The following is a 14,837-nucleotide window of genomic DNA, read 5'->3' on the forward strand; positions in this document are numbered from 1 at the left end:
ATTGGACATGGTGGCCAATCATAGGTACTACAGCTTATTACGGCTGGGGCAGACCAAGGGGCCAGCTTGAGATTTTTACATCGACTCCAATACGGAAGAGACAGTTCATATGAATGGCCTGTAGTTTCGCCGTTTTACCCCTGCTGGTGTCAGAAAGAATTTATTTGAACGCAAGCGGATGGGTTTTTGACAAACTTTAGACTAGATTTTCTTACCTTAATAAAAATTGTCATACCTTCTATATGCTTCCAGTCGCTAGTTTAAAGTCTCCTTTCAATCATCATGATATGCGTTTTGATGAATTATGGTCCCATTTATTCTAAAGTTGACGATAAAGTAGGCTATTCTCTAAGAGGGGCGGGGTGATTTGATTGACACAAGCTACACAACCAACAGCATTCATTCCCCGCCGCCGATTTTGATTGACCACCTACCCAACCAATAGCATTCTTTGGGGATTGTTTTCCGGTTCCTGTCCCCGACGTGCTTTTGGGCTTATATTAGAGATGGCGGATTTCAAATTCCTGAACAATCGGCTTCATTTTCGGTCTGTAGAAACCAGCGGTCTGGCTTTGTCCATCTCTTTTATACAGTCTATGGGGCAGACACACGTACGAGCGAAAACGGTTTCGACCAATGGGCTCGACTCACGAGCTTGCGTACAGGGTTGCGCATGCGAGACGACGCGCAGAGTGACGCAAAACGCGTCACACAGGCCCCAAAATAGGCCCCGCCCGTCACATTTCCCAACCCGGAAGAAGGGGTGAAAGGAGGGAGTGTGCGCTGGGTGAGCAACTCCATACAAGTGAATGGGCGGGGATTTCCGGTGCCCTCTCTATTATATTTAACTCTATGGCGTTATCTGTACACCCATGTGACGTGCTTCACTCCAGGCTAACTGGAACCGGAAGTTTGATGAAATGCATTGAAGTCAATGAGAATCAGCTGGACCAGCTTATACATAAACAATATGTTTTGAATGTTAAGAGACGAGGGAGTGCTGGGTCCGTAATCATCAGAAACTGAAACAGGTGCTCTTTGGAGAGGGTTCAATAGGTCAAGGCATTTAAGTTCCTTCCCTTTGTAGTAGGCTGACATCAAAGTGATAGAATCAGTTGAACTTAAAAATAATCCCCATGGTCGTGTCCGATTTGCCTAGTGTGGACATTTCTCCAATTCACACCTGGCACCATTTCACTAGCCTCTCGTAGCCAGACTATATCACTGCGTGGATATGAGTCTGGTGCTTCCAGGAGGACGTTTTTTTTCCCAAGGGGCGGGATCAAAACAATGGCCCATTGACGCAATTGGTTAGACCTACAACCAATTACAGTCTCCCATATTCGAATACTGGGCCCTGATTGGTTACCCACGTCTTCTGGAGCAGGAAATGGATTCTCTATGGAGCGGTGCCAGACCCAAATCGCAGAGTGCAACTTTTTTTTTTGCACTCGCAGATTCGTCTGGTCCCAGGCTACCATTTCACACTTGGCAAATCCCTTCCCTTTCTCTGTGACAATGCAGCAATGCTTGGACAATTCACCTGTGTTTCACTGAAGTGCCAATGGCAGTCTGTCTGAAATGTTGGAACGTCACATCTGTATAACCAGCTCTGACATCTGTGTGATAAACTGGTTTCCGGAAACGGTTCCAAATGTAATAGAACCGATTCCGGTTTCTCAATGTTGGATGGGGTTCCTCCGGTACTGGATCCCCGGATCCCTAAAGTCTGAGGTGACGACACCGTGTAACCGGACGGTCGGGCAACAACACGACCAGTGCTCAAAGTGTTCCTCCTCCTCCTCTCCTTCCTCTCCCTTTTTCATACGAATTTAATTATCCTTTCTTTTCATTCTCTCTATCTATTCTTGAAGAAAAAATGACTTTGTTTGAAAGCACTGGCGCCGCATTTGTAGTCCTGTTAGACTACACACGGACATAATTGAACATTATCCTGGTTTAGTTGGGTTTGAGCTTTTGCTCAGTAAAAGGAAAACGGAATGAATCCAGAGTAAGAAAACATATTGTTGCTGTCTGGCAGAAAACTCTTATCTCCATATTCTAATTTATTCTTTTTTTCTTCCCGTAATTTTTCTTTTTTTTTTATCCCACGATTTTTGTAACCCATTTTTTTCACCCGGTGCCAATTTCCTAAGTGATCCTGGGCGCTACACCAGCCCTACACCAGCACTACACCAGTCCCCCACAGTAGGGAGGCCAGGGCCGAGCTCATGCTTCCTTCAATGCATGAGAGCCAACTGACCTTCTTGTCACCTGACAGGGGAGAGTTTCCCTGGTAGGACGTAGCGCGTGGAAGGAACACGTTATTCCAACCAGTTCCCTTCCCCTCCATCAGGCGCCCCGGCTGTCATGGGGGAGGCGGTATAGCGACCAGGATTACTACATGTTTTTGTGAGGGTATTAACCTAGGAGACACGGGGAGAACGTGCAAACTCCACACAGAGTAGGCCCTTTCGCCAACCCCACCTAGGGTATGGGCGCTGATGACGCGGAGGAGAAGACACGCCCCCAGCGCCCACAGCGTCCCCGGCGGGAATCGAACCCAGGACCTTCTAGCTGTGAGGCGACAGCGCTACCGACTGCGCCACCGTGCCACCTCTTCCCATAAATTAACTCCCTAGTCGATCATACTACAGCGTACTTTACAAGCTCGAAACGCCATCGCGAAGTGACCATGCTTTGAACTTGTAGATCTGCCACTTTTGGTGCTTTCGAATTTTAATCATGAAAAGTAACCTTTTTGGACATAATGAGGTTTCCACCCGACAGAGACGATAATTAAAATGTTAAGAAGTTAATTAGAAAGCAGCAATGAGTGACCTGTTGCTCAGATTAAAGCGTCCTTGGGTTTTTGAAAGGTTAAAATTCAAGTTTAATATTATTATACTTTTTTTCACACACTTTGGAAACTAAATGAGAATTTACATCAAACTCAAGATTCTTATCAGTTTGAATGACTTCTTTAATTTAGTTGAGATTGTGGTGCGTGTGTGTATGTGTGTGCATACAGTATGTCACAGGGAAATTGGCATTCGTTGGGTTATTGGAAAGGTATGCTCGTTTTAGGCGCGGGGTTTCGGCGCGAGGCAAGTAGGCTCACACACACACACACACACACACACACACACACACACACACACACACACAGAAGGAGAGAGCTGGCAGTACCCTAGCCTTAGAGAGGTTGATAGATATAGAGGCAGCCTGAGGCACATACTGGTAGTAGTAGTAGATAGTAGTAGACTTGTCCGAATCTAGTTGTATATCCACAAATTAAAGGCGCCCGCAGATACAGACGGTCCAGAGTGGGAGGAGGTGTCTACCTTAATATGTCTGTGTATTATAGGCCACTCATCATGTTTCTCTCCCGTCAGGCCCTGACAGAACATCACTCTGTTGGAACTGCCCTCTGTCACTGACTGTAAACCTTCCCTGCTTGGACAACGATGAGGCCATGACCATCATCTCTCTCTCTCTCTCTCTCTCCACTGTCACTCAGTCACAATGACACTGCAGCTTCACTTTCACTTCCAACAACTACACAGTCCCCCAAAACATTATTTCCCAATAATGACTCGCTGTTCGTTAGCCCACTTCTTACATGACCACGTACTACAGAAATCAATCATTTGGAACACAATATAACACACACACACACACACACACACACACACACACACACACACACACACACACACACACACACACACACACACACACACACACACATCCAGTGTGTGATTAAATAGGTGTATTATATAATATAACATATCAAAAAAAGGAATTACAAAAAAATCCAAAATGGTAGCACATCCAAAGATTTCAATTAAATGGAGGACAAATTACTCACATTTCCACTTTTTGTATTGGCACACCAATAAAATGAACGCTTACGCGTTTGGGCTATGAGCCTTCCTCAGAGCATTCATATCACATAGATTCAACTCACTTTATACAAAAGGTCACCAACAGCTGAAATCTCAAGTCAATCACCAAGGTCCAATCACTAGTATGCAAGAACACAGGCAATTACAGGTCATGTGAGGCATATATCATAAAGTAACAAAGTAACACATCCAATACACAGTGAAGGGGCATCAAAGATAATCTTAACCCGACAAGCATTTTAAGCTCTAATCGTCATTAAGTCCATTGGGTGTCATAGTGTTGAGTGTGTATATCCACTGCATTTCTCTCTGGGACAGTTTCTTTAGAATATCACCTCCTCTGATAGGCATCACAATTTTCTCAATCCCACAGAATTTTTATGAAGAGGGTGAACCATGATTTGCTTCAGCATAATGTTTTGCAATTGCATAATCCATATTTCCTGTACGGATTGCAGTTTTGTGCTCTGATATTCTTTGTTTGAGGGGTCGTTTAGTTTGTCCTACGTATGCTAGACCACAGGGACATAACAGCATGTAAATCACATGTGTCGATTTGCAGTTGATAAATTCACGGATAGGAATCTTCCTTCCAGTGTGGGGATGATTGAATGATTTCTTGTCTGTTGTGTTGTTGCAACAGGCACAGTTACCACATCTATACATTCCAGTTGTTGTCAGCCATGTGGTCTTCTTTTGAACCATATTTTTGTACATGACTGTACCTTTGATTGTGGGTGCTCTCCTAAATGCAACAAGGGGTGGGTATTTGCAGAGGTCTTTCACATATGTCTCTGTTTGGAGCACATGCCAGTGTCTGTTGAGTATCTTTTTGATTTGTGAAGCACAGTGGTTATATTCAGTACAGAAACAAGCCCGACTTGAATTTCTAGTTTTTGGTGCATTAGATAAGAGATCAGAGCGGGAGGTGTTATTGGTACATTGTATGGCTTTTTATAAAAATCCTTCAAATGTCCGGGGTTTTGAGAGTTTGGGTGATATCCCCCCCACTTCTGGGACGAAGAAAAAAGAAAAAAACTCAGATAAGCCTGAGGTTTCTACAGGACGGGTGGAAAACGGAACGCTCATCCTAAAACACACTGCCCCATTTTTTTTGCAGGCAGAGGCCACCGGATTAGACCCGGAGCGAGGGTGCTTTAGGACGACGGTTCTTCAAATTCAGACCCGCCATTCAGAGACCCGCCAATGTTTTCCTTTTTGCTTGATATTGTTTGATGGCGGAATCATGACAGAAGACCCTTCACAGCTAATTTTAAATTTTAAGAATCGGTTCAGAATTGAATGAGTACGGCTATAGTTAAATAGCATGAAGTGTCCTCTTTTTGCGAATTCAGAATATGGTCACCCTATATTCAGTCCACATATAAATACAATACATAATTTTAAACATCATCTTTGTCACAGTCATTTATAGTAGTCCCTGCACTGCATTGAGGCATGCCCGGAGAGAAATGAACTATCAGCTTTTGAGACAGAAGAAGTGTGCACAATATATTACAATGTATATAATTGTAAAAAAGCTTTATACAACGCAATAAAGCCAGTGGCTTGTTGCGGTCTTTTCAGTTACTTTATCAGCTGAAGCTCTATAATTCAGCATTAAATGTGTGTCTTCACATCGCTTTTTAGTTAAGTGTGTGTGTGTGTGTGTGTGTGTGTGTGTGTGTGTGTGTGTGTGTGTGTGTGTGTGTGAGATGCGCAACGGAGCGCATCTCACACACAGGCGGAGGCGAGGGGGGGTCGGCCGGTGCTTTCTGCATGGTTTCGGGTTTCAATCATTGTTTGTGTGGCCATATGTGGAGGGGGACCATGTATACGTCACGGGAGAAGGGGAAAAAAACTAAAAAACGTGTACACGTGATGCGGAAGTCTGCCGCGAGGAGCTGTGGAGAGTGGTCGAGCGTGCACTTGATGTACACTCGCTCAATGCGGAAGCGGAGAGCCTCCTCGCCTCTTCCACTCGACTCCACTCGCCTCCTCCAAGAAGCAAATGAACAATTGGAACCCGACTACTTCCGGTTCAAAGTCGGAGTGACCGAGTGGGAGTGAGCGAGTCGCCGAGATTTTCGGTATTGGAATTTGGCTATTCACCTGTTTCCTAGGCTGTGTGTTTTCCACTTCCTGTCGATTTGATCCAATGAAATCCAATGAAACTGGTCAGATGACCAATGATATCCAATGAAATCGACAGGAAGTGGAAAACACACAGCCTAGGAAACAGGTGAATAAACTCCAGCTCAGCCTCCAACCTTTGACCTTCAGCCTTGGTGACCATGCAGATGCACTTAGGGGCCGGACCACAATACCAGACCACGCCCACACCCTGAGGGTTTCACACACTCACTCCATGTACTTAAAGGGGCCACACCATGAATTTCATTTTTTTTGGGGGGGGGGGGTATTTTTTGGGCTCCCCAGTGTCTCTTGTACCCCAAAAAATATTTGTTTTTAACATTCAGTCATTCATTCTCATTTCAGAGATTTTCAGAATGGGCGTGTCTGAACAGGCCATTTCAGAATGGCAATGCAATTGACATCACTTGCATTGCCATTGCATTGATGCTGGCCAGACAGAATTGCTCAGTAGCCCCCCCCTGCCCAAGAGGACGTTTTGGTATTGCAGCTGAAAGTGCTGTATAAGCCAGAGACAATTGACTTGGGATGAGTATATCTGAGTGATGATTTAGGCTCAAACCTTTTGAAAAAGGTTTGAGGGACATACACCATATGATATTAAATATCAAATATTTTTTTTAAATTCATGGTGTAGATCCTTTAAAGTACCAAAAGTAAAAGTACTCATTATGCAGAATGTCCCATTTCAATTTCTCAAATGTATACATTTCTTCATATAGCAGATCTACAAGCTCACAATATAGCAGATCTACAAGCTCACAATATAGCAGATCTTCAAGCTCACACTATAGCAGATCTACAAGCTCACAATGCGTCGCACAAAATTGTATGTCAGTATACAGTACTTAAGTAAATGTACTTAGTTACTTTCCACCACTGTTACACACACACACACACACGCACGCACACACACACACACACACACACACACACACACACACACACACACACACACACACACACACACACACACACACACACACACACACACACACACACACACACGCTGTTTTAAATGAATTCCTATCATTTCAGCTCCAGAAAACACAGTCAACCTGTTTTTAAATGTCAGGTCTTTGACAGGCAGCTCACTTTATGTTAATGACTTCATTATAAGGCATAGATTTAGAGAGATACCGCGCGCACACACACACACACACACACACACACACACACACACACACACACACACACACACACACACACACACACACACACAGTGTGTGATTAAATAGGTGTATTATATAATATAACATATATCCAGTGTGTGATTAAATAGGCGTAACCTACTTTCATCTAAAATCACAAGGATCTCCATCAACTGAAAGCATTCATTGATTAACGTTAAATAACTCTTTACTCTTTAACTTTATTAATAACTAAATGTTCATGCAACGTTGGTTGGTGGAGAATGACAACAGAAAGGCTTTAGAGGTTTGTGATATTTGTGGGGCGGCAGTGGCTCAGGGGTAGAGTAGCCGGGTAGAGTAGCCGGGTAGAGTGAACTGGAAACCGCAAGGTTCCTAGTTCGATCCCGGGCTGGGGGGCTCCCCCAGAGTCAGTGTAGAAGTGTCCTTGAGCAAGACACTGAACCCCTAATTGCTCCTGATGAGCAGGCTGGTGCCTTGCATGGTTTCCTCCTCCATCTGTGTGTGAATGGGTAAATGTAATAGACAATCTACAGTATGTAAAGCGCTTTGGATAAAGCGCTATATAAATGCACCATTTTACAATATGACACTTACTGTGACACTACACTGTCTCTGTATTCTATGATCCTATAGTTTACTGAGACACTACACTGTCTCTGTATTCTATGATCCTATAGTTTACTGAGACACTGCACTGTCTCTCTGTATTCTATGATCCTATAGTTTACTGAGACACTGCACTGTCTCTGTATTCTATGATCCTATAGTTTACTGAGACACGACACTGTCTCTGTATTCTATGATCCTATAGTTTACTGAGACACTACACTGTCTCTATATTCTATGATCCTATAGTTTACTGAGACACTACACTGTCTCTGTATTCTATGATCCTATAGTTTACTGAGACACTACACTGTCTCTGTATTCTATGATCCTATAGTTTACTGAGACACTACACTGTCTCTGTATTCTATGATCCTATAGTTTACTGAGACACTGCACTGTCTCTGTATTCTATGATCCTATAGTTTACTGAGACACTACACTGTCTCTGTATTCTATGATCCTATAGTTTACTGAGACACTACACTGTCTCTGTATTCTATGATCCTATAGTTTACTGAGACACTACACTGTCTCTGTATTCTATGATCCTATAGTTTACTGAGACACGACACTGTCTCTGTATTCTATGATCCTATAGTTTACTGAGACACTACACTGTCTCTATATTCTATGATCCTATAGTTTACTGAGACACTACACTGTCTCTGTATTCTATGATCCTATAGTTTACTGAGACACTACACTGTCTCTGTATTCTATGATCCTATAGTTTACTGAGACACTACACTGTCTCTGTATTCTATGATCCTATAGTTTACTGAGACACTACACTGTCTCTGTATTCTATGATCCTATAGTTTACTGAGACACTACACTGTCTCTGTATTCTATGATCCTATAGTTTACTGAGACACTACACTGTCTCTGTATTCTATGATCCTATAGTTTACTGAGACACTACACTGTCTCTGTATTCTATGATCCTATAGTTTACTGAGACACGACACTGTCTCTGTATTCTATGATCCTATAGTTTACTGAGACACTACACTGTCTCTATATTCTATGATCCTATAGTTTACTGAGACACTACACTGTCTCTGTATTCTATGATCCTATAGTTTACTGAGACACTACACTGTCTCTGTATTCTATGATCCTATAGTTTACTGAGACACTACACTGTCTCTGTATTCTATGATCCTATAGTTTACTGAGACACTACACTGTCTCTGTATTCTATGATCCTATAGTTTACTGAGACACTACACTGTCTCTGTATTCTATGATCCTATAGTTTACTGAGACACTACACTGTCTCTGTATTCTATGATCCTATAGTTTACTGAGACACTACACTGTCTCTGTATTCTATGTATGTGTTTTTGTTTACTGTAAGTCACTCTGGATAAAGAGCGTTATAAATGACTACATTATAAAATAAACTATTCTCCGCAGGCCGTCAGCTGACCATCTTCAACACCCAGGCCACGGTCAGCATCGGGGGGGCAGTGACCAGCTGTCTGGTCTGTACTACAACGGCATGAAGGTTCTCAACATGGCCGAGTGACTAACCCTAATCCCCACCCACCGTACAGGTACACACACACACACACACACACACACACACACACACACACACACACACACACACACACACACACACACACACACACACACACACACACAGTGAACCTTGCTGTTTTAAATGAATTCCTATCATTTCAGCCTCAGAAAACACAGTGAACCTGTTTTTAAATGTCAGGCAGCTTACCTTATATTATTAACCCTTTACTACCGGGAAAGCATTTTAACCACTTTAACCATTATTTTAAGCTTTGGCTATTTAAAAAGAGCAGATATACAAGTTCATATGAGCTTGTAGATCTGCTGTGTTTGAAAATGTGCGCAAATCTTAAAACATATTTTTGAAAGCAAACATTTTTAACTCAAATATTTGCTTCTGCTGGTCTGTCAAATACATATATAATTCTGGGGGTCCTTGACATGAAAACGTTTTAGAACCACTGACATACGTGAAGCAACACAGGTTTTATCAGAGAACTGTTAGGATTTAGAAGTCTTTTGTAGAATCGGGTCGTCCTAATAATAATAATAATAATTATTATTATTATTATTATAATAAGCATTTTTATAGCGCTTTAAAATGGTTCATTCATTCATACATTGGGAGGTGAAGCGGTGAACAGTTGACGCCATCGTCCTCACTTCCCACATCAACGGTGGCATAGCTAACGCCGACCCACTCATTGGCGGCAATGTAGGGTTCAGTGACTTGCCCAGGGACACTTCCACATGTGGGCAGGAGGAGGAGCCGGGATTCGAACCGCCGACCCACGGATCACTGGACGACCTGCTCTACCTCCTGAGCCTCAGGTCATAATGGGTTAATGACTTAATTATAAAGCACAGCTTTTTGACCTTTTATGGTTTTAAATGAAATGTCACATGAAAACAACGTACCATTTAGCTTGTGTTTGTTTACCATTGGCACTAAATTAATTTGTGTCTCCATAACTTTTACAGTTTACAGATGCCTGTGTAGTTCAGTGGTGTAAAGTAACTAAGTACGCCTCGTTGTGAGCTTGTAGATCTGCTTTTTGTGGCTTAAGTTCTCTTCAGAATATGGATAATAGGGTTAAAAAAATGTATCCAATCACTCAAAGATGTGGCGGCCCCCCTGTAGTAACTCTGAGGACCCCCTAGGGGTCCCGGACCCCCTGTTGAAGACCCCTGGCTTAGGTGAGGATAGAGAGGTGTTCTGGTAAGAAGCCCCACACCCCCCCACCCGGCCTGTACATGTCAAAGTGTCAATAAGCAAGACACTTAACCCATAAGAACCCCCCCCCCCCACAGTATTCATGATGGGGGGGGGGTATCAGCTGGGTAAAACTGAAACTGAAGCCACTAATCTAAAAAAAAAGAAACCCTGCCAAACGATGATGTCACCTCTGTTCTTTGTCTACTTAGTTTAGTCTTTACTCTTTACGCTCATACCTTAACCCTTTATGACCTGAGGGCCATTCCACAAATACCTTCTAAATCACTAGTTCTCACCCTTTCAACAACATTCAAAAATAGCAGATATACAAGCTCACAGTGCGTCACTTTGTGCCGCACTGTGAGCTTGTACATCTGCTGTTTTTGAGTATCCAACAATCAAATCTAAAATGACGGATGCTTTCCTGGTTTTAATGGGTTAAAAGTAGTTGACAGTAAAAAGAAGGCTCACATCTGCAGTTTAATAATAAGAGCATGAAAAGGCATCAAACTCTGAATAAAAAACTAAATAATGAAACCATAAGATCCTCTTTAACTTAAAATCATATTATTAGCTGTAGCCGACACTACAACTAATACAACTTTCACTTATAAGTAGTGTGTGTGTGTGTGTGTGTGTGTGTGTGTGTGTGTGTGTGTGTGTGTGTGTGTGTGTGTGTGTGTGTGTGTGTGTGTGTGTGTGTGTGTGTGTGTGTGTGTGTGTGTATGTGTGTGTGTGTGTGTGTGTGTGTGTGTGTTGTCTTTGGCATAATGATATGCACACATTAATGTGTGCTATGCCCAGTATCAGCCCTCCCTATATATATATATATATATATATATATATATATATATATATATATATATATATATATATATATATATATACAAACTGCACGGCCGCTTAGGATCCTGGGAGTTTAGGACCCTGGGAGTTGCCAGAGGCTCCGCAGGCTGCCGTCCAAACTAACATTTAGGTAGAGGTTGACCTGTTAAACAGGTTATATCTGCATCATGTGATACCTGGCTGCTTTGACCACACCTCACTGTTGTTTTAAACCAATCAAAATCTCAGTGAGTATATATATTGTATATTATTGACAGCTACTGTGTCCAGCCCTTTGGAGAGCTACAATATAAACAACAGTTTCCACTTGTCAACTCCTAGACCATCTTAGACCATCCTAGACCATCCTACAGCATCCTGGACCTACAACCCTCTTCAGACTGACTGCACCCACAAACCCAACCGGTAATTAACCCTTGATACCCAGTATTAGATCTATTATTTATTGTCTCCGCCAGGCCGAAAGGCATGGCGAGAGAGTATGTTTTACCCCCTGTCCGTCCGTACGTCCGTGTGTGTGTGTGTGTGTGTGTGTGTGTGTGTGTGTGTGTGTGTGTGTGTGTGTGTGTGTGTGTGTGTGTGTGTGTGTGTGTGTGTGTGTGTGTGTGTGTGTGTGTGTGTGTGTGTGTGTGCATGTGTGTGAGACAAGCAGTGATAGTAGTTTCATATAGTTTTATTCATATTCTTTTGAATGAAATTCCATTTAGTTTTGTCCAATTTTAGCCGGTTCAAGTGTAAACAAACTGGCTTACATGATAAAATACCTTTAGCTTGTGTGTTTATGATCATCTTTGAATGAAAGTCAGAATGACTTGTCTTTGTTCTATGGGTTAAAGATCTGCTTTATTTACGCTAAACTTGAAATACAAGCTAAAAAAATGTACTGATTAGAGTAGTTACTTTTCTTACTTGATAAATGAAAAGATTGATTGAGACGCTGAATGAGTGTAAAGTTTCACTGTCCTCAGATTGATACAAATAAGTAGGTTTCTAAAAAGAATGATGCACGTTTGAGAATCATTTAAAACAATGTTTTACACTTTAACTAAACCTTTTAAACTTAAAGGACAAGACCACTCTGGTAGAGGTTAGTGTTTTGTAGTTACCTTGCCATGATGGAACTCCAAAGGTGGACAAGAAATCTAAAATAATTGCTCCGTTGATTAGAAATTGATGATACAAAATATGCTCCTCATTGACTTACATTGTACGGTGAAACAGCTCTCAAAGTCACTCTTTTAGCACATAAACAAACACAAACAAAGCTGATTCAGACGATATAGAACATCAGCAAACCCAGTATCAACTTCCTGTTGATTTTACTATTTGAAGATCCGGATCCGGATCCATGGATCCAGTCGGGGTTTTCTTCCTAATAAAAATTGCAAAATCAACAGGAAGTTAACATTTGTATTAAAAGAACAAACAGTAGTGGGTTTGGTGATGTTCTATATTGTCTGAATCATCTTTGTTTGTGTTCGTTTACGTGCTAAAAGAGTGACTATGAGAGCTGTTTCACCGTACAATGTAAATCAATGAGGAGCATATTTTGAATTATCAATTTCTAATCACTGGAGCAATTATTTTTGATTTCTTGTCCACCTTGGAGTTACATCACAGCAAGGTATCTACACGACCCAAAGCTCTACTAAAGTGGTTTTGCCCTTTAATCCACTAAATAACTGTAGAAATAGTTAACTAAGGATATAATTATTATGATATTTAACCCATTAAGACCTGGAAAGCATCTGTGTCATTTTAGATTTTAGTGTGTGTCACTATTTAAAAAAAATAGCAGATACACAAGTTTAGCAGTTTAGCACAAGCTTTTAGATCTGCTATTTTTGAAAAATCGTGAATATATTGAATATATTTATACATATATTTTGAAAGCAAATGTTTTTAACTAAAATCTTTGCTTCTGGGGGTCCCTGGAACAAAACATTTTGAGATGGGGGTCCACGGCCAAATATATATCGGGGGTCCTTGACAGTTTGAGAAGCAGTGATATGGCAACGTTAGTTTTTTTTTTATATAAGGTCCTTATGCAGCTGTGTTGCTTACATCACTGTGTACTATAAGGTCCTTATGCAGCTGTGTTGCTTACATCACTGTGTACAATAAGGTTAGCCTTATGCAGCTGTGTTGCTTACATCACTGTGTACTATAAGGTTAGCCTTATGCAGCTGTGTTGCTTACATCACTGTGTACTATAAGGTTAGCCTTATGCAGCCTAAGGTAGGGATGATAGGAACCACATGTTGTGTAAAGGTGAAATAAGGACACACTGAACACATTCTACACAACCTTTCACACCAACATAATGTCTACATGGAGGCCATATGTTGGTCAATCTCTAGCTTACTCAACTACAGCTAGGGGTGGCAGTGGCTCAGGGGTAGAGTGGCTGGATGGCAACCGTGAGGTTCCCAGTTTGATCCCGGGCTTCCCCAGAGTTAATATCGAATTGTCCTTGAGCAAGACTCTGAACCCCTAATTGCTCCTGATGAGCAGGTTGGTGCCTTGCATGGTTTCCTCCTCCATCGGTGTGTGAATGTAACGCACAATCTATTTAAAGCGCTTTGGAAAAAATGCATCATTTACCATTTTATTTATACTCAACTGACAATGTGTTTCCTTCTATGGACAGGTTGTGTCTCAAGCACTGTGAGAGCCATGAAGACAGTTCCATTCCTACTCTGAGGCACTTCAGACGTCTTCTTAGAGCACAGCAACACAACACAGGTAAGTCTTTGGAACTGGATTTATAATTATATTTAACTTGGGTCGTGTATCGCTGAAAACTGAGTGAATTTGGGGAGTTGAGTGATTTTTAACTACTTATTGGGGGCTGAATGGTTAGAGAGCCCACCTGGGGAGCAGGAGTCTCCAGTTGTCCCAGGTTTGACTCCAGGCCTGGCCAGCAGTGAGAGTGTGACTGGCAAATATGACTGGTTGCAGTGTCTTTGAGCAAGTGTGATGCATGTCTGTTTTAATTAGTGATGCATGTTAATATGTGAATGAATGTGTTGCATGTTAGCTGACTCTGGTTGAGGCTAATGATCATTTCACACACACACACACACACACACACACACACACACACACACACACACACACACACACACACACACACACACACACATTTGAAATATGTATTTATTTCCACATAATAAGAAGTACAGGATGTACAAAGGACATAAACACTGCGAGTGCAGTCAGAAGGGAAAACAGCCAGTTACAAAGTGCATGTAAGGCAGAGCATTGTTACATACAAAACAAAAGATGGCATACTTGTCGAACACAGCGGACAACAATCATGGGTAAAGGTAGCTCCATAAAGAACCTCTCACTCCGCTATACAGCTCCGAGATGAGGTTCTATGTCGTTACCTTCCAGAATCGGGTATACGTCCGCCAAGGC

At 42.0% G+C, this 14,837-nt stretch overlaps 1 protein-coding gene across 1 annotated transcript in view; it reads left to right on the forward strand.

Moving 5' to 3' along the window:
- Window positions 1-14,837, forward strand: part of LOC308074168 (GTPase IMAP family member 8-like) — a gene marked incomplete at both ends in the record, with an annotated part of 708,175 nt that overhangs the window by 26,136 nt on the left and 667,202 nt on the right. The window contains 4 exons of the mRNA XM_080413500.1: window positions 9,245-9,312; window positions 11,746-11,819; window positions 14,065-14,159; window positions 14,278-14,348. Coding sequence (XP_080269626.1) covers window positions 9,245-9,312; window positions 11,746-11,819; window positions 14,065-14,159; window positions 14,278-14,348 — 308 coding nt within the window. The remainder of the gene's footprint in view (window positions 1-9,244; window positions 9,313-11,745; window positions 11,820-14,064; window positions 14,160-14,277; window positions 14,349-14,837) is intronic.

This window comes from Gymnoscopelus braueri (genome assembly GCF_963280865.1).
Source record: "Gymnoscopelus braueri genome assembly, chromosome: 19".
Taxonomy (NCBI): domain Eukaryota; kingdom Metazoa; phylum Chordata; class Actinopteri; order Myctophiformes; family Myctophidae; genus Gymnoscopelus; species Gymnoscopelus braueri.